The 25,377-nt window shown below is 52.6% G+C and overlaps 1 protein-coding gene across 2 annotated transcripts in view; it reads right to left on the reverse strand.

Annotated features, from left to right (window-relative positions):
* The window catches only part of TRABD2B (TraB domain containing 2B), a 226,182-nt gene that overhangs the window by 34,045 nt on the left and 166,760 nt on the right, over positions 1-25,377 (reverse strand). Inside the window, exons 3-4 of one of the 2 annotated variants that reach the window (XM_027969797.3) lie at positions 7,540-7,686; positions 633-807 (exon numbers count right to left, since the gene is read on the reverse strand). In XM_027969797.3, the coding sequence (XP_027825598.1) occupies positions 633-807; positions 7,540-7,686 (322 nt within the window). The remainder of the gene's footprint in view (positions 1-632; positions 808-7,539; positions 7,687-25,377) is intronic. The other variant, XM_042247704.2, reaches the window with a different exon arrangement.

Consider the following 25,377-nt stretch of genomic DNA (forward strand, 5'->3'; position numbering starts at 1 on the left):
TGCAGTGGGTTGCCATTCCCTTCTCCAGGGGATCTTCCTGACCCAGGGATTGAACTTGTGTCTCCTGCACTGGCAGGCAGGTTCTTTACCACTAGAGTCATCTGGGAAGGGAGGTCTTTTCAATTAATCACATAATTATTGCCATCACTGCCCATTCATAGAAGAGAGACTTGAGCCTCTGAAAAGTCCTAGAGCCTGCTGAGGCCATGCCTCCCAGAGGGGGCTGGGATCTGAAGCCAGGGCTGCGGGATGGCAGAGCTGCCCTCTCCCCACTGGGCCACGTGGCCCTCACCATCTTGGCCTTTGCTCTGCAGGGTGGGCCCAAGGCTGGGCTGGACCCTGGGAACTGGCATCAGTTCTGGCCTCTCAACATGGCCTCCAGGGGCTTAAAGGGGCCACAGAAGTCGCCCTGCTCTGGGCAGCAGCCACTGCCCTTGCCCATGAGGACTGTTACAACAGAACCTTGGACCAGAGGTAGAGGACTTGCTTTGGCTCCCAGCTCTGTGGGACACTAGGTGGCTTTTCCTGCTCTTTCTGGGCCTCAGCTTTTCCCTTTAAAAAGTAGAGAGCCCAGCAAATTTCTCAGCCCTGAAGGATTCTGCAGACAATCCCCTCCCCACTCCGGCCCAAACCTGCTCCGAAGGCAAAGAAGCAGATCTTGTCTTCGTTCTCCTGCAGAAGCGCCATGACCCTCTTCCCCATGCGCTCATTCCTCTTGTAGATGAGCTCCTGGCGGAAGTAGCTGTCAATCTCCTGGGCCGTGACCTGCTCGTGCGGCGGGAGGGTGGTGTTGATAAAGTTGGGCAGCTGTAAAGGCAAGACAGAGGCTGCCTTCAGTTCTTTCCGGAGCAAGGAGGGCTTCCAATAAGCACACACAGCCCAGTGTGGGGCCAGGTTGAAGTGAAAGTCAAGTGTTAGTCTCTTTAACTCGTGTCCAGCTCTTTGAGACCCCATGGACTGTAGCCCACCAGGCTCTTCTGTCCGTGGAATTCTCCAGGCAAGAATACTGGAGTGGGTTGCCATGCCCTTCTCCAGGAGATCTTCCTGACCCAAGGATTGAATCTGGGTCTCCTGCTTTGCAGGCAGGTTCTTTACTGTCCGGGCTACTTACCTTTATTAAGGTAATTGATGTTTTTCATCAATTCCAAGATGCTTTGAGATGACTGTTGTTATCCCAGTTTTATGAGTAAAGGAAGAAGAGCAAAAGGTCCAGAGACAGGCGGAAAGTCACACAGCTAACTGAACAGAGAGCCCCGGATGCCGCCCTCGCTCAACGCATCACTCCTGCACCTCTGCCTTGTTGAACTTCAGCCTCTGGACATTGAGGTCCTGGGAGGCTCTCCCTGTGGCACTGACCCTGTCACTGGCACACACAGCAAATCTGGCTTAGCAAGCAGGAGTAGCGAGTCAGCTGAGCTGCCTGCCTGCTATAACAGGAAGGCTGACCTGGGCTTTGGCCCTGTTCTGATGCTGTGGGACTGTGGCCAAGTTACTAAACTTTTCTGAGTTCCAGTTTCCTCATTTACAAGGTGGGACTGACGCTACTGCGGCAGATTGCATGACATGATGGGTGCTGTCGTGGACACCTTTCAGCCCATCCCCCTCCAAAGAGGTTAGAGGAGGGGTCATAGCCTTTGGTTTTCCCAGCGTATGAGCACTAGTTGACCACTTTCCGTTGCCACCACTATCTTCCCATCCCCAGCTCTGCCACTTCCCAGGGTGTAACCCAAACCTTCCATCCCCCCCCCTTTTTTTTTCCTCCATCCCTTCTTGAAAACTTCAGCTCCAGGACCAAAGCCTCCTCCCATAATGATGGCTTGTTCAACAATCTGGCTTGGAACTATCCACATTGCCTAGCTCTCAGTCCCATGTCCACACCCAGCCATGTGGTCCAAGGCCAGCATCTCTGACATGTTCTTGAACGAGGCACAGAGCTCCTTGAGTTCAGGGACAGCACGTGTGCCATTCCTAGGCCCTCAGTGCCCGGCACAAAGTCGGTGACCAGCACCGGTTTCTGGAGCCTTGACTACAAAGATGTGCCGTCCCTCCCCACTCCCACTGCGTTGCCTCTCTAGCCTGGATGGTGGATCCAGTGCCCCAGGACTGTGTCCTTCAGCAAGTGGGTGGGACAGGAGAGGAAGCTGCGGACCGCAGAACCTGAGCCCATGAATCAGAATGAACCCTCTTTCCCCACAGCCCACTGGGGTCACTAACCTTCAAGCCCTTGCTCACAGAATATCTTCCCCCTGGAGTCCCCCCTTTCCTCACTCTGCCTCCACCAACCCAGGCCCAAAGTACAAGACCCGAGGCCCAGATGACTGGTGGACGAGCCAGGTGGAGAGTGCGGCATGCGAAGACTAAATTCCTGCAGGTTTTAGCCCAGTCACACGGCTTCTAGAGTCGCTGATGAGTTTTCAACCCTTTTTCTGAGGAAAATGGTGGTATCTGTGGAGGCTGAACCCAGAAGGACTCAGTGGAGGCTGCGACCCCTGCCTCTGCTGTCTGTGGCCAAGCATGAGTACATTCCCCAAGAGAGAAGGGAGGGTCTTCTCTGCCAGAAAAGCCTGGTATGCTGTTCTGGGAGGAACAAGACAATGAGGTGACTGGGGTTCCCTGCGCTGGAGCAGTGCGCAGCCTGGTGAGCTGTATGCAGCAGCTCTCCGAGTGCCCATCAGGGCCAGCACAGAGTCGGTGCTTAGGACTGTTTGGTAAATGGATACATGAAGGAACAGAGTTCTTACTCTCTCCCCTAATCATGGAAGAGATGCTTGGCAGCCCTGAAAAACCGGGCCACACCTGGACTTGATGCTGCTATAGGAAACTCTGCAGACTTCTGAGTGGGGCTGGAGCACAAGAGAGACTGACTCAGAGGGGTTATTTCTGGAACATGGCTCTCACAGGCTCCTCTCCATTCCTTGTGTATGGAAGAGAATGTGGGACACTGTTGTACCAAACAATAAATATTTTTTCAACGGGTGAGTGCATGGATGAATAAATAGGCTTGCAGGCAATAGCTCTGGAGATAGTGAACGGGAGTCCTGAGGTCAGACAGCCGGGTCAGCTCGGGCTGGAATCCCTCTTTTGCCATTTACCACTTGAGTGGCTACTGTAACTTATGTTACTTGGCCTGTCCGAGACTCAGTTTCCAAATTGGTCACATGAGCGCTATATACATTGTCATGGTAGAAAGGAAATCTTAACTAAACATCAGTACAACTAACTCAGAGGATGGAGCTGGCTCCCTCATCTTTCCCCTCTGATGGCAGAGGCTACAGCAAAGGGTTGCCTTGCACAGAGATGGAGATGACAGAAAGATGGCCTTCAGAATCATTGGAGGGCATGAAGGCTGCTTCCCTTCCCCTCTTCCAAGGGTCCAGGCATATGCCTTCTTCCTGGGACCTCTGATGTGTCCAGCCCTCTCTCCTTGGCTCCCTAAACATGAGCGTGCATCTGTGGAAGCTGAATCTCCATCCATTCTTTATGGAGATTTTCTTTTTAAAGAAAAACAAGAACCAGAAAGTCCAGCGTCAAAGTCGTGAAAAGGCTGGGTTAGCCATTCGGTTCCCTGAGCTGCCCAGCAGCTGGCTGATATTCTCTGCGTGTTTCATGCTGATGGGCCCTGGCTCCAGGCCAAGGATGAGGCCTGGCTGGATGGAAGCAAATTAATGATGCCATTAGGTTTGTTGGGAGCCTTAAATCTCTTGCGACAAGTTCAAGTGCAGGACGTATGAAAAAATTTTAAAGAGGATGTGTCAGGTCCCCAGGGCCCTAGAATGATGGATCCAAGATGGAGTGATGAGTAGATGGGCCTGGCAGAACTGGAACAGGGTCGTGAGACTCCCCTGACTCTCATCTAGGACTGGGTGGTTTAGAGGTCAAGTGCTCAGGTCTGCTAATGTCGCAACCTCATCCCTTCTCTTTACCTTGTCCATCCAATAGACACCTTCCAAGAACGTCCATGGGTCCAGCCCTTGGTCCACTTAGGAGGCCACAGAGAAACCTCAGACTGGGTCTGCTGCCCTGGATGAGGCTCATGGCCAGTGGGGGGATCAGAAGATTGGGGGATGTGTGATTTCAGAGGGCAGTGAGTGATGTGGGAGCATGGATGAGGCCCTGATAGGGTGGCCACGTGTCTTGGTTTGCCTCGGACAGTCCTGGTTAATGGCTCGGGTAGATTGATTGCTGCATGCTAATGAATTATTCTGACTCAATTATATTTGACTTTTTACTCTCAAAAGTATCTAAATATGAATGATAAATATATATATATATGGCTATTCTACACCTAATGCAAGCTAGGGGGCTCAGAGAAGGCTTCCCAGTGGATTGCCCTGCTGATCTGGGACATTGACAATGCTGGTGATTGGAGAGCGGTGGGAGGCCAGGGCCTCAGCTATTTCTGAAGGTGGGATGCGAGGTTAGGGGGATGAGGTGAAGCAGATCAAGAAGCAGACCAAGCGTGAGGTGTGCCTAGTCCCTGTCTGCCAGAGTTACCATCCTGGGCCCTGCCTCGGCCCCGGCCTCTAGAGGCTGCTCCAGCAACCTCAGCACTGCAGCCAGAGGCAACTTTCTGACCACATCTCTGTCTGGCTTAAACACCCCAGGAAGCTGGCCTCTCAGTGAGCATTCTCACCCCTGCATGGTCTGCCCCCTGCTTTCTGCTCGTTCCTCAGGACCTCCCACCATCCTGAGCACTGGCCACGCAGCTGGCTCTGCCGACCAGTCCCTGCCTTCATCTGCATCTGGCAGGCTCTACCCTCAAGCCTGGGACTCAAGACTCTACTCTCACAGCACCTTCTCCCTGAAGCCCTCCCCAACTGCATGTGATGATCGCTCCCCTCCAGCCCCTGGGTCCTGCAAGGCCTCCATCTGCAGAGCCCTTCTCTGTTAGCACATGGGCTCTGGATTCAGCATGGATACCCTGACGTCAGGCTCGTCTGTGTCTGGGGGCAGGGCTGTCTAGTCCCGTGAGTGCTAGACTCTGCCTGTGCACCCTGGGTGCAGCCTGGGTTGCTGTTCTAATCTGGGTGGGCGAATCTACCTGCGCCCTCTAACCCACTTCAAGTATAGGCACTGTGAAGAGACCCTCCAAGGCAGTTCACCCGCCAGAGATGTGTCAGTGGTTCTGGACACAGGCGCCAAGAAAATCTGAGCTTGTCATGCCCGGGGGTCACCCCACTCTTCCCTGTCTCAGTTGAGTGTTATGCTGTCTGTAGCCACAGCTCTGTCCTGCACACCCCTTGCCCCAGGCTCCCCTCAAGCATACAGCTCCCTGGCTGCCCAGGGCTCACCAGCCTCTGCCCAGCAGAGGATGCAGGGCCAGGCTCTGTCATGGGGTGACTGGCTGGTGATGCAACTGTGAGCCTTGTGCTGCCAAGGTTCTCCTCCTTCTCTTCTCCAGGAGCGAGAGGCAGAGCACCTGGAACCCCAGCCTCCTGTGCAGGACCTCCCGATCCTCCCTCCCGCACACCTGCGTTTGCCCTTGTGGCATTGAGGTGAGGTGAGGTGAAGTCGCTCAGTCGTGTCCGACTCTTTGCAACCCCGTGGACTGTAACCTACTAGGCTTCTCCATCCATGGGATTCTCCAGGCAAGAATACTGGAGTGGATTGCCATTTCCTTCTCCAGGGAATCTTTCTGACCCAGGGATCGAACCCGGGTCTCCCGCATTGGAGGCAGACGCTTTCACCTCTGAGCCACCAGAGTAGTTCACTGATATTTGCTCTGTGCCACACCCTGTGCAGGGCAGCCTCATGAGAGTGGGCAAGACGCCCTTGCTCTAGTGGGGTCCCTGGTTATGCCTCCAGCCTAAACTCTCACCCCTCCTCCCGCTCTCTCTTGCCTCCAGCCCATCCGCATGGTTTCCTCCACGGGCACATTCTTCCGCCTCCTGTCTGTGGCCAAGGCGGGTTTCTCCTCTGACCTTTCATCTTGCAAGAATGTTTCCATCTCTGCCCAGCCCTGCTCCACCCCTACCTCCAAGCCCACCTAAATTCCTGCTCCTGCCATGGGCTCCAAGGTCATTCTCCTTTCTCCCCTGGTCATGCTTTGTGCCATTGCGTGTTGAATCTCCCCTTTTCTCTTAAGAGACCCTCAGCCCTCTGAAGTCAGCTGTCTCTGGCTCCCTGCCATATCCCTTTCCATATCCCTGTGACTGGCATTTATAAATTATTTCTTTCAATCATCCAATATTTACTGAGTACTGTTCTGTGCCAGGCTCATTATCAGTGAATAAAACAGGCCCCAATTCTTGCCCTCAGGGAGTTAATGCTGTAGTGGGAACGGACAGACAACAAATAATCACTGACCAATGAATCGAGATATGTAAGTGTGCGAGAAGATGATAAAAAGCCATGAAGGAAAAGTGGAGCACAAGAAAGGCGACAGGTGGGGAGGTGGGAGGTAGGCTGCAATTCTAGACCAGGAAGCTGGGCCTTCCTCCCTGAGACGATGATATGTGAGTTTCTATCTTGAAGGGAGAGAGGTGGTGAGCCATAGTGATAGCTGGGGAAAGGCCTTCCTGGCAGAGCAAATAGCCAGTGCAAAGGCGAAGTGTGCAAGTGGGCTCATGGGTCAGCGGGGAGGCCCATGTAGATGGAGTGATGTGTTGGGGCAGGCAGAGGGCATGGGGTGGAGGACACCTGGTCCATCACGGTGAAAGACCATGGGGCCATGCAGGTCATCACAGAGATTCTAGCTTTACCCTGAGAAAAATGGGGAGCAATTGCAGTGTCCTGAGCAGAGAGATGGCCTGTTCGGACTAATTCAGCTGCCTCTTGAATGAATGGATTACTGAGCACCAGACGCAGAAAGCACAGGGAACCTAGAGGTGCCCAGGAGAATATCGAAATCCATCCAGAGCATCAGAGTAGTTTTGAAGAGATGACACTAGACCACGGCCACGCGGGAGGAAACCCAGAGAGAGGAGGCTGAACAAAGGCAGAGCAGTGGGAAAGGGCAAGGTAGGGGAGGGCTACAAGTGGCAGAGGTCCTCAGAAACAGGCCCTGGGCTGTGATGAGGTCCGTGGAGGGTGGGGGCGGGTGGGGGCCCCGACTGCCTATGAAGCGTCTTAGAATCGTCCCCAGGGCAGCGGGAGACCTGGTGGAGCCACACTCCACTCCTTGACTCCCTCCCACCGTCTGGCCAGCCGGGGGTTAATCTTTGCTCTAGGACTCGAATCCAGGCAGAGCGCCCTGGACTGGACTCAAGCCCAAGCTCTGAGCACCTGTGAGCTTTCCCTTCCCTGGGCTTTAATCTCCCCAGATGCTGCATGGAGCCAAGCTTCCAGGGTCTAGGTCTCAGAGCCACACACATCAGGCTCAAGCGGGGCTCTTGACAACATAACAACTAAGCTGTGTGGCCTTGAGCAAGTCTCTTCCCCTCCCTGAGCCTCAGTTTCCCCATCTGTAGCAGGGATGCCAACAGCTCCTGCTTACCAGCTGCATCTGGCACATAGTAGGTGTCTAATAAACACCGTCCTAGAGGCCTTGGTTATACGGGCACCCTGGAAGCTGCCTGGGCCTGGGGAGAGGAGCCTCACCTGGGAGGTGTCGTGGTTGAAGATGACGGCGTTGAGGTCCCCGCAGTTGTAGTGCTTGATGAGGTCCTCAGTGGTGTAGGGCGCCTGCAGGCTCCCAGCCCGCACGCTCTCGTGCTGCAGCAGAGTCTGGTTCAGGGCGAACAGCACCTGAGCAGAGGGAGGACAGGAGTCAGGGCTGCACTCACGGCCCCTGGCTGAGGTCCCTGACCCCTGAAGGGAGGGCCCTCCACCCACTGGACTTCGGGGCCACAGGCCTGAAACAGAGTGTGTGAAAATGAGGGGAGCCTGACATGAGCTGGTGCTGCTCGAATGCTCCACGGCCTTTGCTCTTCACTCGCTGGCTTCTCACCACACTCAGCCTGCTCTCATCCCCAGCCCTTTGCCCTCACTGGTCCCCACTCCTGCTCTGGGCATCAACAGCTTAGCGAAGAAGGTGGCAATGGGAATCCTAGTTGTTTCAGGGTTTTGGAACGATAGGTGAGTTTTTTTCCTGACTGTTTTCATCTGTGCTTAGAAAAGTTCTAGAAGAAGCACAAACTCATTTTGGAATCAAAATACACCCCAAACACTGCAAAACAAACAACGGAACCAAAAACCAGAAAGCCCATTAGATATCAATGCCCAACCCAAATGCAACCTCCTTCAGAAGCCATCCTTAAACCAGGCAGAGGGCTTAGGAGCTGGGACCTGAGTCAGATCTGTGTTGCCACTCAGCACGTGTTTCCTCCAGCCCCTCTGTGCTCTGGGCCACCATGCCAGGCCCTGGGGACACAGCTGTGCCCAGCCAGACCAGATGGCATCAGGATCACTTGGAGGTACAGCCAGGCTGTGGATTTTTAACAGGCATCCTGGGAACTTCTTTAGCAGTCTGATGGCTTCTGGTATTTGAGCCCCATGGCTCTAAAGGAACATGGTCTGCCCAAGGTATAAGGCCCTGAGAGATGATCTAAAATGTCTCATTTTAGGTGGGGAAATTGAGGCTCAGGAGGGGAAGGGGCATGCCCAATTCTGTATGGCTGGGACTAGAGCCAGCTCCACATATCTGTGCACCCAGACTCCTTTGGTCAGCAAAAGGGAGGAGCTTGACCATGAAATGGGTTATTTAACACAGTGAGAGGGAAAAACAATAGCAAATCCTGTGCAAAGCATCAGCAGGTAATCTCAGGCCTCCTGTCTTTGTTGTTTTTCCAGCTCCAGTCTACCTGGCAGGGCTCAGGCCCAGCTCATCTGGTCTGGGAACAGGGTCCACCCCAGCCTCTTGGTCCACATTGATTCAGGCCCATGCACCTCTCACTGCAACCCATGCGTTTTTGCAGACCCCCCCCCTTCCCATTTATATCATATTCTTCTGCCACAGCTATCTTTTAAAAACACAAATCTGATTGATTTTATTTTTCTCTTTTTTTGCTCAAAATTTTCATGGATGCCTCCTGCCCTGAAGATAAAAGCCTAGCTCTTCACTGGAGCACGCACGGTAGTGACTTGGCCCCTGCTGTGGTCAATGACCTTATTTCCAGCCCTTGTGTCTCCCAGTGCTCAGCTACTTAGCAATCTTCTGACTCTGTGCTTCGTACATGCTGTTCCCTGCACATGAGAAACCTCCCACCTCCACTCTACTGCTTGCAGATCCAGACTTGATCTTTCAGGCTCTGCTTAGATGTCTCCTCCATGAAGATTCTCTGACCACTGGGGGCTGGGTGAAGGCCTCCCGCTGAAGCTCTCATAGTCTCCCTGTGAGGTAGAATGACATCATGACCTCAAACCTTAACCTCCCCTTATATACATAGAGTGGGCATGTTTGGTTGTGAGAGCTGGACTGTAAAGAAGGCAGAATGCCAAAGAATTGATGCCTTCCAACTGTGGTGCTGGAGAAGACTCCTGAAATTCCCCTGGACAGCAAGGAGATCAAACCAGTCAATCTTAAGGGAAATCAACCCTGAGTATTCACTGGAAGGACTGATGCTGAAGCTGAAGCTCTAGTATTTGGTCATCTGATGTGAACAGATGACTCATTGTTAAAGTACCTGATGCTGGGGAAGATTGAGGGCGTCAAGGAGAAGGAGAGGAGGGTATCAGAGGATGAGATGGCTAGACGGCATCATTGATGCAATGAACATGAAGTTGGGCAAAGTCCAGGAGATGGTGAGGCACAGGGAAGCCTGGCGTGCTGCTGTCCATGGGGTTGCAGAGTCAGACACGACCGGGCGACTGAACAACAACAATATACATACACCTGGCCAGGGACCTCGGTAGCTCCCTCACGTTCTGACTCTGGACTTGCTACGTGACAGATGGAGGCCAACATCACAAGCCTCCATAGATGAATGGAGAACGCATTACACACGCCCTGCGGCCGCTGCCTCGTACATGCCCACATTGTCTTGGGAACAGTCCATACTGGCCTGCTGGAGGGTGAGAGGCGTGCAGGGCAGAGCCCAGCTGCTTCCATTGTTGTCCCATCAAGGCCGTCTTGGTCTGGCCAGTCAGCTCCCGGGCAAGCAAGTGAGCCCAGCTGAGCCCACCTGCCTGCAGCTGGGCCCAGACATCTGAGCAAAGGCTTCACAGCACAGCTGTGCTGAGAGATGAGCGACCCACCCTGCTTCCTCCAGCAGGGCGTGAACATCGGATTGTAATTACTATTTCACTACCTCTCTCCCCACTGAGGTTATGAGCCGCTTGTAGATAGGAATTACGTCCTATGTATTTTTGCACCGGCAGCACTCAGCGCTGTGCCTGGTAAAGAGATGGTGTCACACATCCTTTCTTTAGCACTTTGACACCTGCTGTGGTCAATCCATCATTCAAGGTTGCTCCGTAAATCCTTCACACTAGCCCCTAGAACTCTGGCATTCCATCAGCACTGGGGGCACGCTGCCACCACGTGGTTCCAGAACACCTAATCTGAACAGAAAACTCAGGCCGTATGTATACAAAGTCTGGGGAAAATACTCTCCTGGGCAACGGGACCAAGCTTGTGCTTGTGGGATCACCTCCGCCCATCCCCTCCCACTTTTGTTTCCAGCGGGGCAGGGGAGCTGGCGTGCACGGAGCTTGACAGCACAGGCTGCTCCCTCTAATAAGCCGGCTGGAGATGAGGTCAGGCCCCACCAGCCTACCTCTGGGCCTTCTCCGGGCCTCCAGGTTCTGGCTGTTCCCCTTGAAATCTGATCTGCAGCCACCTGGCGCGGGGTGTCGATGGCGGCTGGGTGGCTGGGGATGGATCACAGGAGGCAGTGGCCCTGTTGGCCTGGACTTCGCTAAAGCAACAGGCACTTCCTCCCGCCCGACACATGCCTGGGACGAAGGCATCCATGTCGGGCTGGAGTGCGCTCCTCCTCTGGGGGGCTGGGACACACAGACTTCCTGTGACCACACCCTGTGCTGCACACACCTGCCCCGCTGATTCTCAGTGCCGGCACCACCTGGCCTGTGCTGAGGTCACCGGCTCAGGCGCCCAGAAAACCTGGCTGGAGGGGAAATGGCCCCCCTGGGCCCTCTTCGACACATGGAGTCACCTCCGCAGACATGTAGCCTTCGTGGAGCTGGGAGGTGTTCTAGTGAACGAAGAACATCACAGTCTATAGGGTGCTGAGAACAGTCCTGGCATGTAGTAAGTGTGGAATAAATGCTTGTCAAATACAACTTGGAAGAAAACAGTTAGGCCTAAATATTCTTGGATTAGAGCTGGAAGATCCCTTAGGGTCCAGCGGTTTCTCAAACCTTTTGTAGCCATGGAATCCTTTCCTATTGTTATTGTTTTCCAAAGAAACCCTGCCCGGAACTCAAAATGTGCAGTGGATAGAAATGAAAACTTCCCTGATTGATGTAAAGGAAGCAGGCTAGTGCCTGTCTGAAGTCTCACTGGCTCAGTGACCCCTGTGACAAGCACCTAGTGCTTCTCTGTGGAACCCACAGGTGCCCTGGAGCCTAGTTTCAGAACCACTGATCTCTTCCTATGTCCTCTTCATATGGAAGAGGAGAAAGGACAGGGCTTCAGAGCAGGCAGGATGAAGCTTGCCCAAGGCCACACAGTGAGCTGGGGGCACAGTGAGCTCACTGTTCCCCAACCCCCAACTGAGGACCCTGTGCTGTGCCCTGGACCACGTCTGGGGCGGGGTTTCCAGATGGCCACTAGCACAGTCCACATTCGTCCCACGCACCTTGCCAGATCCATTTTCTTTCAGAGCCTTGAAAGACAGCCAGAAACAGGCAGGGAGCATTTGTTATTAACATATTAGAGATAAATCACTGCAATCAGACTATTCACGAAGCACCCCTAGGGTGGCACAGCTGAGGAGTGATGAGACTGGGGCTGAAACCCAAGCCTGTCATTCCAGACTCCCCTCACCCCCACCACAGACCCCCGAGCTCCCCTTGGTCTTGGCACTTATCCCACTGAAGTGTCCATTTCAGGCAATTCCCTGTTCCCTGTCTAGACTGAGAGCTTGGGGTGGGTGGGGAGCCTGCTTCTCTGGTCACAGCTGAAAAGCACACAGTCAAGAACTACTTCAGAGAGTAGGATGCTGGCCTGAATACCATGCATGGCCTTTCCCCACCATTCCCTGTCTTGTACCCATCCTCTGCAATTTGAAACTCGGTCCTCATCTATTTATCACTAGGATAAGTACATTTATTGAGCACGTATTATGTGTCAGGAACCCTCTAAGCCCATATTAACTTATCTAACCTCTGATGCTGGGAGGGATTGGGGGCAGGAGGAGAAGGGGACGACAGAGGATGAGATGGCTAGATGGCATCACTGACTCAATGGACGTGAGTCTGAGTGAACTCCGGGAGTTGGTGATGGACACGGAGGCCTGGCATGCTGCGATTCATGGGGTTGCAAAGAGTTGGACACGACTGAGCAACTGAACTGAACTGAAGTGAACCTTTACAACAACTCTGAGACAGGTCTAGTAGTAACTCCATTTAATAGATTGGAAAAAAAATAAATGAAGCAAAGAGATAGAGAGTAACTCAATGAAGGTGACAAAGCTGGAGAAGCCATGGCAGATGCATGGGACCCAGCCCTGGACCCCATCACCTCAATTCACCACTGCCCTTGGGTCTGCCCTCTGCTCTCCCTGGGAAAGAGCCAGCGGGGACAGTCCTTATTCACAGATGGGAAACTGAAGAAGCAGAGGGGAAGGGGACTCAAGGCCACTTGTCTCATAAAGGACAGATGTGGGCCATGAAATTTACTTTTGTCTGGCTCCCACAGGTTCCCACAACCAGGGCTTCAAAGTAATACATGCTTCTTCATGAACAATCTTGGTACTTCCAACAGACATAGGGAAGCTACACTCATTCAGGCATTCAACAAGCATTTACTTTCTGATTTTCTGCAGGCATCTGGGATGGTTGGCTTAATTGGACTTGGTTTCCACCTACAACACCCACTGGCTGTCATCATGGAGCGTGGTTGGTAAGTGGGGACTACAAGGCCCAGCGCACGGGCAGGAGTCAGTGCCCTGCTTCCTGCTTCCTTGTCATTCATCCTGAATCCCCAAGCCTGGCCCAGCTCAGACTCTCAGGCCTCGATGCCTTCTGCTCCCTGCCACTTTAGAATAACAAACCCTCCTTGCCTGTAGCCCTGGTGGCCAACTCTAGGATAATGTTTATGATAAGCCTTTGACATGAAATAACAAACATGGGGTGAAGGCAAGAGCCACCTCACTCCCTTGGATTGCCATGTGGGGAGGCCTGGCCACCAAGAGCCCCGAGGGTCCCAGCACCCCCCTCAGTGGTGCCTGCAGGCCATGAGGTGGTCCACAGTGTCTGCTGAGCGTACGCCCAGAATTTGAACACATCTTCAAACATGGGCTTCGGATGGAGGGAGGGAGGCAGGCGCCAGGAGGGTGGGGACAGGTTTATTGTTGCAGATTAGTCCAGTAAACAGTCCAAGAGGGGCTGGAAGGGTGAACACCACGACCTGTGTTCACTTGTGGGCCTAGCAGCGTCATGAGAAGTGTGAAGAGAAGGAAGGACCCGCTTTGTTAGGAAGGTGTTTGAGACAGGCCTGGCTCTCAGGCTGGTGCTGCCACGTCTCACCCACCCCGAAGCACAGGGAAATCACAGCCAAGGCCCCAACCCACTCAGTGGTGCGGACAGAGCAGCCAGCATGGGCCACACACTGTTCTAGGTCGGGGGATTTAGTCAGGGACAAAACAGACCTAAATCCTGCTCTCTCTGCTGGGGAGGGAAAGGAGAGAAATAAAATACTTGGCAAAATGTTAATATTTAGTGAGTTAAAGACACAACAGTGGTTCCATTTAACTGAAAGTTCAGACCCACTGCCCCCCGTCACTTTAGGCTCCTCGTGCGTCTTAATCAACAGGCAAAGAAGGGAGTTACTGTATGGGCTGGGGGATTGGTCCTGACGAACCGAGGGAATCAGACTGCTTTTCCACAACAGAGGTGAGGATGAGCATGTCCCCGGGGCAGGAGATCCCTTAGGGCATCTCAGATTACCAGGCCCTGTGCGTAACCAATGTTGATGGGAAACGACAATGACCCAGTGCAGGCAGGATGTCTCATGGCCCAGACCCTCCGGAATGAAGGTTTGGGTCATCCCACCAGGTAAAGAACCACGGCCAGCTGAGAAGCTTGCAGAAGGCAAAGGGAATGGGTAGTGGTGGTGCTAAGAGATGAAGGCAGTTATAAATACCAGTTTCGACCACATGACCAGTCACAGAAAGAAGGACCGTCCTGGAGTATTTCATGAATTTGTTAAGGATGTGTGTGTATAAAATCTTTGCTTTCTTCTTTCTCTTCTTTTTCTTTTCTTCTCTCCCATCATGGTAACAGAAGACATGTTGACTTTGTGGTTAAATTTTGTTAACTCAAGTACTTTAAGTATCAATTCAAGTTATGGTACATCAAGAAGAGTAAATAACTTCCACTCAAAGATTCTGCATCCTCTTTGGGGGAAGGCATTAGTGTGCTTTGGTTGTACATAGAATTGTTGTATCATGTTAGGATAAATGAGGCTTCGGTATTATTTATTTGGAGATTAGGTACCATTTTAAGGAGATACTGTATGAATGCCAACTAGAACAAGGGGTGGACTTGTGATGGTTAATTTTGCCAACTTGATTGAAATTGATTGGTATGACGGGTTCCGTGGGCCGTGATAAGGACGTTGAGAAACTATCCTACACCATAATCCTTCCAGAGAACGGATTGTTATTCCCATACGACACTTGAAGAAACCGAGGCCTTGAGGCTGGTGAAAGCTCTAGCGTGAGGTTTCACACTGAAGAACTGGAGCTGGTATTCGAGCTCAGCTCCAGCTGACAGGTCCTGGGCCTGACTCACCAGGCTGCTTCCGGCTACCCAGACAGACAAGCAGGGACCAGCCTGTGAAGCCCCAATTCTGAGCAGTCAGTTGGGCAGGAAGAGGTCTTCTAGGGCCTCAGTCATGGGGCCTGCTCAGAGATGGCATATGAGGAGAGGAAAGAGGTCACCTGGCCAAGGAACCGCACCTGTAACATGGCCTCCTGCTCTGTTTCTACTCTTTGCCCCGCCTGATGGAAACTTATTTGACTCCTCTCTTATGCTGAATTCTTCTTCTCAGCCTCAGGACCTGCCCCTTGCTCCCGCTTCTGCCTGGAACCCTCTTTCACCCAGCAGCTCCCACTCCCCTTTCACTTGGTTGCAGAGGCTCCCGTCTCAGGAGGACTGTCCTGGGCAGGGCCGGGCGAGTTCCCTGCTCAGTGCCCCCGAAGCACTGTCACTTTCTGAACCATTGCACTCCCCCTGCTTCATTGCTTTTTCTTTTAGTTTATTCATGTATTAGGTTTTGGCTGCACTGGGTCTTCACTGCTGTGTGCGGGCTTTCTCTAGATGCAGAGACGGGGGGCTACTCGCTAGTTGCAGCGCATGGGCTTCTCAGTGCGGTGGTCTCTGTGTAGACAGTAGGCTCAGGTACATGGGCCTCAGTAGCTGCAGCGTGAGGGCTCAGCAGTTGTGGCCTGCCCACTCTAGGGGCGTGGCTTTTAGTAGTTGCCGCACAGCGGGGTCATCATGCAGGCTTCAGTAGTTGTGGCTCTTGGGCTCTAGGGCACAGGCTCAGCCGTTGTGCACACAGGCTCAGTGAGCACAGGCCTGTGCAGTGTGCTCTGTGGCCTGTGGAATCTTTCCAGACCAGGGATTGAACCTCTGTCCCCTGCATTGGCAGGCAGATTCTTTGTGCCACCAGGGAAGTCCTGTCATTGCTATTTAATGCTCGTTCTTCCTGCTCGGTGGTGAATGCTCCAAGGGCAGGCAAATTGCCTTCCTTGGTCTTGGCTATTTCTCCAGCAAAAGGCCCAGTGCCTGACGCTTACATAGTAGATGCTTGAGAAATTTCTGTAGAAAGAGTGAATGGATGCATGCATGAAAAGCTGGACCACTCACCCCAGGACCACACCCTGAGCAGCTCCCTGCTGGGACTCCATACCCCCAGGGCACAGAGGTGGCAGCTGAGCCCCTGGCCCCTGGGCCACGTGTCTGTCAGCACTGATGTGGGTTGGGGTGAAGGGCAGCTCTGCCTTGCAGGAAGGTTTCTCCAGCCTGGGGGAGATTTCCTCAAAGGTTAGAGCTTGCCCGACTCTGACTGAGATTTATTTATTTATTCTCCTTGCTCCATCGGCAGGACCAAAGCAGCGCTGACAACTTCCCTGTTTCCTTCTCAGTACATTGAGTCCCCTGGCCCCCGGCACAGAATCCTGTCTCCTGACACTGTGCCACTGAGCAGCAGGCCTCCAAATAAACACAAGGCTTTCTGGAGCCAGGGACTGGCTCTGGGCTGCCAGCTGGGACCAGAGCTCCCATCGTCATCTAAATCTCCACTATAAAGCCCTGAGTAAGTCATTTTCCTTCCCTGGGCCTTGGTTTACCCACCAGCAAAAAGGACCCATTCACAGATTCATTGAATAAATATTTATTGCGTTCTTGTACCAGATGCTGTTCCACACCCTAGAGGGACAAGAGTAAACAGAGCAAATAGAGATCCTTGTCCTAATGGGAACTTTCATACCAGTAGCAGGAAGCTGACAATATACAAAAACAACTAGTAAAATATCTATGTTAGGGAGTGAATGTAGCTAACAAGAAAATAAGGCAAGGAAGATAGGAAGAGTGTGTGCATGTGTGTGTGTGTGTTTGTGTGTTGGGGGATGACATTTTACATGAGATGTCCAGGAAAGGCACAATGAGAAGTGACATTTGAGGAGAGGTCTGAAGGAGATGAGGGGACTGTCAGGTCATGGGAGTATTTGACAGATGGAAGGGTTTTCTGGGCAGAGGGAAGAACAAGTACAAAGGCCCTGAGGCAGAAATGAGACTGATGGGTGTGAGGAGCAGGAAGAGGCCAGCATGGCTGGACAGGAGTGGGCAAGGGGGAGCTAGTCGATGCGATCTGTCTCAGGCAGAGACCCCACAGAAAACAGATGGTGCACTGCCAGTGAAATGAGCTCCAATGAAGTTCAACTGATTGGGTAATTGAAGAGCATTGCATGATGGGAATATCCACAGGGGTGTGGGCCAGGGATGGCGGAGCACTGAGGAGCAGCAGCGATGGGAAGTTTTCCTGCCCCTGAGCCTTAATGGGACAGGAGGGGTCAGAGACCTGAAACCAGCCAGAGCCACAGCCGTCAAAGGGGACAACAGCCGTTGTTCCATAGTCTGGACCATGGTGGCTGGTAGGAAGGAGGAAGTGGGTGGCGGCAAGAACTATCCCAAATTTCTTCCCCTCCTGCCAGTTCATCCTCTGCCTATGCTTCTTATTGAAACCAGGATGAGACAGGCCAAGTGATATTGTGTCAGCTCCGGGCTCAGAGCATGCAGAGCAGAGGGTTGATCTGGAGAGGCGAGGGGGATTCCCAGGACACGGGCAGAAAGGTGGGGAGCACATCCTGTGGGGTCTGTGGGCCCTGAAGGCCTCTCGCTTTCCCCGAGGGGAATGGAAAGTCCCGGAGAGGCCGAGCAGAGGTAGCTGCATGGAATCTGGGGAGACAGCGTGAAGCAAGGAGATGAGGCTGAAGATGAAGGCGGCTGTCTTTCTCCTAAAGTGGAAGTGCTGAGCATGCTCCTCCCTCCCCTCCACATACACACCCTGTCCCCAACCCCAGCCACAACCCAAGAACTTGGACTTGTCTTCTAGTGCAGGCGTTCTCCGCTCCGTGGACGCCCACCGGTTAGACCTTGGTGGAGCAGCCACATCCTCTGTCTGCCCTGCAGTGTGGGCTGGCGGGCCCTCTGCGCTTTCCTGGGCCGGCCGCGGAGGCTGACTCACCCTCGCTTTCTTTCCTTCTTTTCTCTGAATGCCTCATTTCTCCACCCAAAGACCACCCTTCAAGATCCCAGCATTCCTCTTCTGTCCTTCAAGTCATGCCAGGAAATGCTCATAAATCCGGAGCCACCCACGGGAGGAGATTAGCATTCTGCTGGTAGGGAGGCTGATAGTTAGGCTGGGGATCAGGCTGGGGTGGGCGGTGGGGACAGGGCCGGAGGCTTGGGGTCTTCGGGAAGGGAGTTTGTATGGGAGTCTGCTCTGGTGGATGGCAGAGGGGTCCCTTGGTTTTTGGTTTTAGGCACAAGTAAGCCCAAGGGAGGCTGAAGACCTAGATTCTGTTGCTGCAGGCTCTAAACCCAGACTAGGAGTTGGCCCACCTTCTGGTCACAGGGTTTCCCTCTGAAACACGAGGGTGTGGGAGTATCCAGCTCTGCCTGCCATGTTCTATGAAGCCAACATTTTAGGATAGTGACACTCCACTATCTTATGATTTAACCTGTCTATGGTTCTAGGCACTTGGCATAAGAAAGTTCATTTATTCTTTGTAACAGTCCTGTGAGGCCAACATTATTGACTCCATTTTACAGACGGGGAAACCAAGGTGCAGAGAAATAAGTAATATCACATGCAACCCCACTGTTAGGGTTTTACATGACCCCAATGACCCCAGCCGCAGCTGTGCCTAGGCTTAGCACTCCCTGACCCCAGCACTGACTGTCTGTCATGAACAATTTTTGCTCCCCAGTAACTACTTCAGATCTCCTAAGTTGAATACACACCATGAATGGAGGAAAAAAATAAAAATATATCAGGATCCTCTAGGCCTGCCTATTTTCAGTTATAAACTTTTGAGGAACTTCAAGGTGGTGGAGGAGTTGGACAGAGAAACAGGTAATTATAAAACACAGGGATAAGTTAGTGATAAAAAGAAAAAACAGGGACCTTTGGGTTTCAGAGAGAGTTTGTGATGCACCCTGGGAGTTGGTGAAGGAATCAGGCTTTAAGCTGGACTGTCCAGGATAAGTAATGTTTGGAGAAAAGTGTATTCAAGGTAGAAGGGCTGGGAAATGCATGACATATTTTCAGATGTGTCAAGAGTTAGGCCAGGAGGGGACCCAGTGGTGAAAAGCCTTTAGTCTCAGGCCAAGGGCTCTGTGCTCCACCCACCCCTTCCCTGCTGGATGTTCAGACAGTGGGCTGGTCACCTGTGGAGGAAAAAATGGGTGGGGAACCACAGATGAGCAGACTGAGACCCTCAGAGGGACAACGGTCTATGCGGCAGGCAATCAGTTGGCGGTGGCCATGGTTACCACCATCATCGTCATTATCGTGAAGCAGCTGCATCCACTGGTTGGCAGCATGTCATTTTTATTTTTCCTGCTGTCTCAGACCTGCCTGCTGACACAGCTGCCTCGACTTCAAAAGGCAAGTCTCCATTTTCATTTGCAAAATCAGTATGAAATTCCTAGAGGGCTTGTCTAATTCCTTCTGGTCTGACCACACAGCAATTACCAATTTGCAAGGAGGAGGGGGGGAGCCTCGGGGGCCCGCCAGCAGGGAGGGGACGTGTTCTGCCTTGAGCCTGGGCAGCGGCCAGGGAGCATGGGTTAGGGGTGGGCAGTTCCAGGTGGCCTGGGGTGGGGGGTTGGGGGGCTGGCTCCTTGAGCACTCGGTGCTGATGAGTGAAATCGTTTCTCCGCTAAGTCACAGGCTACAAGTGTTCGGAGACCAACCACACAGAGCAGCAGAAGGGGCAGGGCTCTGACACTGACTCAAATCTGGGTCCTGGTGCATGCAGGCTGTGTGAAGTTGCCATTCTTTGGGTGGTATACTGCCATAAGAACACGGGCCAGACCCTTCTCCTCTCCAGGTCTCAGCTGACCCATCTGCCAAATTGGGGAGAATAATGTTTGTTCTCCCTGCCTAGGGAGCTAGCACCCTAAAAACCTTGGAAAATATTACTGTTCTTTAGGGCATTTAAAGAAGCTTCTGTTCCCTTAGCAGCGGTGGGGTGTCTCTGGGTGCAGGGGGAAGGAATGAGCCAATGTACATGGACTGATTCCTATTCACCCCTCAGTGATCACTATGGATTTGTACCAGGGCTGGTGCTGGGGCTGTGGAACACTATCAGCACCATTTTTATCCTCAAGGAGCTCAGGGTCAAGAATGGGGTAGAGTAAGGCTGGAGGCACCCAAGGTAGGCTTGCAACCCTAATGTCGCTCGTGAAGCTGAGCACAGGGATGGACACAGTGCTGTGGGAGCCCAGCTGGAAGGTTGAGGGGGGGGGATGCTCATTCAGCCAGGGGAGGACCGCACATGGGACTCATGGAGGAGGCGCTTCGTGGTAGGAGCACACATCTGCCACACAGAGGAGAGAGAAGAGGAATTCCAGGCAGTCTCAACGTCCATGCAAAGGCTGGGTGAGGCTGGCAAGGTCAGAGGAGTGCTGACGATCTCCTGGGCTGAATATAGCATGTGTGGCTGGTGAGGGGCGTGAGCTGGGACCAGAGCAGAGAGATGGGATGAGATCTGAAACTCAGACTTTATCTGAAGGACCACAGGGAGCCCTGGAAGTTATAAAGCAGGGAACAACCACTCAGACTTTTAATTTAGAAGCTGCCCTCTGGCTGCTTCACTGAGAAAGGATCCGAGGAGCCGAGGCCACAGGCAGGAGACAGTCTTAGACCTCTTTGGGCTGGGAGAGGTGAGAAGGCCCCACCTGGGCTGGGGGGCTTTGGGGATGAACTGAGGAAGTGAAGGCAGGCTAGAATTCCAATGCCTTCCTGGCTTGGATGATCTAGAAGCCTACAACTTAGGGCCTTGAGTCTCTCCCCTTGCTTACCACTGGTACCTCTCCCCTACCCCAGATTTGGGGCTGGGTCCTTACCTTCTCTTCCATTTCAGGAAGCCTTAGTCACACTCGGGGAAGCAGTTGGATGAAGAGGAGCAGGCTCAGAATGGCAAGGAAAGAAGACAGCATGGGACTGGAACGGGACCTGCAGCCTTGACAGCGCAGGGGATTAACAATCTTGCTAGGGTACATCAAAGGTGACAGCTGCATAGAACTTGGCCTCATGGACAAAACTAAAATACAGTCTCAAATTCTCCTGCTTTTCACTGGTTTAGTCACAGGGGACACTTCTTGGCAGCAAGAGAGCGGGGGACTCTGGCTCTACCAAGAGAATGTCAGGTGAGGGAGGATCCTTAGTTCCTCCGTGGGATCTTATTGTCAAAAGAGGACCTTGTGGCCCAGAGAGGGCAGGAAGGTGCCCAAGGCCACACAGCAGTCAGGAGGATGAAAACTAAGACAGGAATGAGGCTTTACTTGGGCAGCTCGGGTCTCCTAGGCCCCCTTATCCTTTTCTTCTCCCCACCACAGAAAAGGAAAATGTTTTTTAGACCCAGGCAAAAGAATGTGAAGCTGAAATCCGAGCCTTGGGTCTTGGGAAAAGAATACAGAGAAATCAGACATATTCTAGAGGAGCAGAGATCTGCTTACCCTGCAGACAGGAAATACTCAGGGCTGTCCAAGGCCTCCTTCCGCGCAGGTCAGACTTGGGAGGGCAGGTCGAGTGTGAGCTGATGGGAACACGGAAGTGCTGGGTAAAGGGCTAGTCCACCGTGGGCAGTTCCTTACCTGTAACCTTCTCCTGGGGCCTCAGGCCCAGGCTGGCATATTCCACTGCCTAGCCTGGATCTGTTGCCAGGGCCCTGCCAGGCCAGGGGCAGGCGTTCTTGCTGGCCCCCACGTGTCCACACTCACACCGCTCCGGCCCCATCTGGAAGCTTACCACCTCTAAGAAGGAATCCTTTCCACTCCAGTCTTTGCTTGTCTTCTCTTTTTGCATGCTTCTGCAATTGAGAAGGGCAGCAAAGGACCAGAGTTTCTGCCTTGCAGGGTCTGGGGCTCTAAGAGTCTGCGGGTTCTGTAAGGATATGCGTGTGCACGTGTGTGTGAAAGAGATGGAGACAGAAAGATAGACAGCTGAGAGATTCAGGACGGGAGCATGGCCTGTCCTGTGTGCTATCCACACCGTTAAAAGCCCTAACCACAGACTTACATTCACCCATGTATCAAACAACAAACATCCCATCTAGGCAGGAGACCCAGAAAGACTCAAATAAATGTGATTTAGTTTTGCTCCTGGCTGACACCTAGGGGCCCCATCAACCATTCTCCATGGTCAGTCTCAGGCTGGCTCACTGAGGTTCTCTGTGGTCTGGCCCCTACCATGTTTGGGTCTGCACCCTCATTCCCCTTCACTCTCTTCCTTTTAGTTTTACTGCCTCTTGCTGTCAGAGGGCACTGCACAGGAAGATCCTGAGCTCGAGCGTCAGGGTCTGGACTGTTCCTGGTACCAAGTATCCCTAACCTGATGCATGCCCACTGGTTCTGGGTCTAACAGGGAACGGGATGCTATGTATAGTCATGATCGTTAAAAACCATAAATGAGGCCAGGGCACTGCTGGGCTTAAATCCTCATGGCTCTGCTCTGCTCGAGGAATAACCATGGACTCATTCAACACGCCTCTCAGCTCTGCTTGGCGGGCCCTGCCTGCCTCCTCAGATTTACCGCGCTTCCTGCCCTCTTTGCTCTTTGTTTTCAGCATGCTGCCTTGACAGGTTTTATTTGAATGTGATCTTTTGTTCCCACCTCAGCCCCTTTGAACATGCGGTTCCTTCTGTCATGCGTGCCATTCCCATCTCTGCTCTCTTTTTGGCCCCATTAACTCCTATTTATATTTGTTAGTGGTTTAAACATCACCTCCTGAAAACATCTTCCCTGATGCCCAGATCAGTTCAGGGTCCCCATTCAAGTCTCTGCTATACCTGGCATCTTTCTTCAGTATGCTCATAATAGTCTGCCTTCATATATTGACATATATAATCATTTAATGTCTGGTCGGAAGTGAAAGTGTTAGTCACTCGGTCACATCCTACTCTGCTACCCTATGGACTGTAGCCGGCCAGGCTCCTCTGTCCATGAGATTCTCCAGGCAAGAGTATTGGAATGGGTGGCCAGTCCCTTCTCCAACCCAGGGATCAAACCCAGGTCTCCTGCATTGCAAGCAGATTCTTTACCATCTGAGCCACCAGGGAAGCATCATTTTGACTTCCTTTGATTAACCATTTGTTCAATGCCTGACACTGTACAAAATTCTTTCATTTAAGCTCCCAACAACCCTCTGAAGTAGTTACCATTTTTATCACATTTTACGGATGACGCAAAGGAGGCACAGAGTTGCTAAGTGATTTGCCTGAGGTCATACAACCAGAAAGCCCTGGATGAATCAAGACAATCTGGCCATTTAGCCACGGGCCAATCCTCTGCCTATTGCTGTGGAGACACGACAGGGGTGGGGACCATGTCTGCAATGCTCATCCTCACATCCTCATACCTCATCTTGGGCCTACCACTGGCAGCCACACCATTAAAGGGAAGGATGGAAGGACGGACTGGAATGCCCACTGTTAAAAAGATCTCCAGGAACAACCTTCAGAGGCCACATCTGCCCTGCCTCCTGCCTCCTGACTGAGGAGAGTAGTGTTCAAAACCAGTAAGTGTGAATGCTCTGTGGTGACCTAAATGGGAACAAGACCCAGGAGAGAGGGGATATATGTAAACATATAGCTGATTCACGTTGCTGTACAGCAGAAACTAACCCAACATTGTAAAGCAACTATATGCCAATAAAAACTACTTAAAAAAGAAAGAAAATCCTATTGATTGTTCAAAAGTTGATATTTTACAGGTTTCTATGTCTAGTCACAATCCAATAAAATTAGGAATAAATAATAAAAGTTGATCTAGAAAAAAAACCAAAACACAGTAAGTATACTTTTGTAAAAAAAGATGGAGCATGCAGAGAATGCAGCTATGGAGTCAGAGCTGGGCAAAAGCCCAAATGTGGACCAGAGCCTCAGGGTTTTCTGAGGGGCCTCAGAAATTGTGCAGTCCAGGGCTTCTCAGCTGCAGGGTTTCTTTTCAAAGTCCGTTCAGCCCAGGCGCCTGCCACATCTTCCCAGGGACACGTTGCAGGTCCAGGCTTGTCTGTGTGGTGGCAAGAGGCTTGTCTCTGCCTGCAGGCAAGGCTATCGCAGGGCTGAGATGTGGACCATGGAAAGGGCATTCCTTCTACGTCCTGATGTCTGCCTGCTGGAAGCTTTGCCTCCTGCTGGAGGAGCCAACCTGCTTCTGAGACTGGCATCTGTTCTGGAGAAGAGGTTCCAATCCCTTTACTGGACGTGAAGAGGGCCCCTCACCACCCTCTCCCTCAGCTGCACCTAGGCTCCAGCATCAGGAACAGGCCTGGGCGGTCAGTAAGCCTGGGAGGCTTCCCCCCAGCTCCCCGGCCCCCCTTTGAAGGGGATCAGGTTCCCCCACAAACATAATTGAACAAAAATATGAGAGAGAAAAGGTCTTTGTTCTCCCATTTACAGCGTCAGAAAATATGTAACAAATTAGCCGTTTATGAGGCAAGAGAACGGGGCCATGAGCTGCGGCCAGGAGGTGCGGCCGCCACACAAGGGGGCCTTTCAGCACGCCGAGTGCGGGGGGCAGCCAAGCTGAGAAGCATGGCTCACTGGGCCTGGCACTGGTGGGGCAGATGGAGGCCCCACCTGACCCCTAGCTCGGACTGGGTGAAGCCTGGCGAGTGGACACAGGGCGCCAACCAGGCAATGAAGAATGGGGTCCTAGGAAGGACCGGGCAGTGGGCGAGGGGAAGTGGGGACCTCAGAAAGCCTGGCTTCCCCACCCACCTCTGACCAGCTCCCCAGAGTGACTCTGATGACCTCCTCCGTGCTGGGGACTTGCTTCTCCATCCCTAACAGGGGAGCCTGGGCTATGCTCTTGCGGCTCATTTCTGCCTACAGAAAAGCCTGGTGATGGCTTCCCTGCTGGTTCCTCTGAACCTCAGAACTAGGAAGGTGGCTCTTGGCATTACGTAGGATTTTTCTCTCAAATATTTTTGATTTTTCTTTTAGGGTCTGATCAAAAATTCCAGCTGAAACACCAACAGAGGATATCATTGAGGTCAAGAGGAACTAGTGAGGGGATGGTTGGCTGGGCAGGAAGCCACCTCCTCAGAGGGAAGATGGGGAGAGCATTTCTTCTTCTTTTTGAGTATTTATTTGTTTTATTTGTCTGCTCTGGGTTTTAGTTGTGGCATGTGGGATCTTTTAACTATGGCAGAAGAGCTCGCAGTTATGGCGAGTGGGATCTAAGTTTCCTGACCAGGGATCGAACCTGGATCCCCTGCACTGAGAGCATGGAGTCAGCCACAGAGCACCACAGAAGTCTCAAGGGAGCACGTCTTTCTTCAACCTTGTCCTGGCCGTTATTTGCTTCACCAGCGTTTCCAGAGGAGCAAGGGGTGGGCTGAGAGCATTTGGAAGGGGCTCCTTTGGGCTATCCTGCTTGGCGATTCTCAGAGCTCGAGATTTCACATGACCTACGTGTCCCTCTGTGGTCCTGAAGCCCTGCGACCTCAGCAGTTCACTGGTGTTCTACGGTGCTGGCAACTCACGACCTGGTATTACTGATTCTGCAGTTGCCAT

The sequence above is a fragment of the Ovis aries genome, chromosome 1 (assembly GCF_016772045.2).
Source record: "Ovis aries strain OAR_USU_Benz2616 breed Rambouillet chromosome 1, ARS-UI_Ramb_v3.0, whole genome shotgun sequence".
Taxonomy (NCBI): Eukaryota; Metazoa; Chordata; class Mammalia; order Artiodactyla; family Bovidae; genus Ovis; species Ovis aries.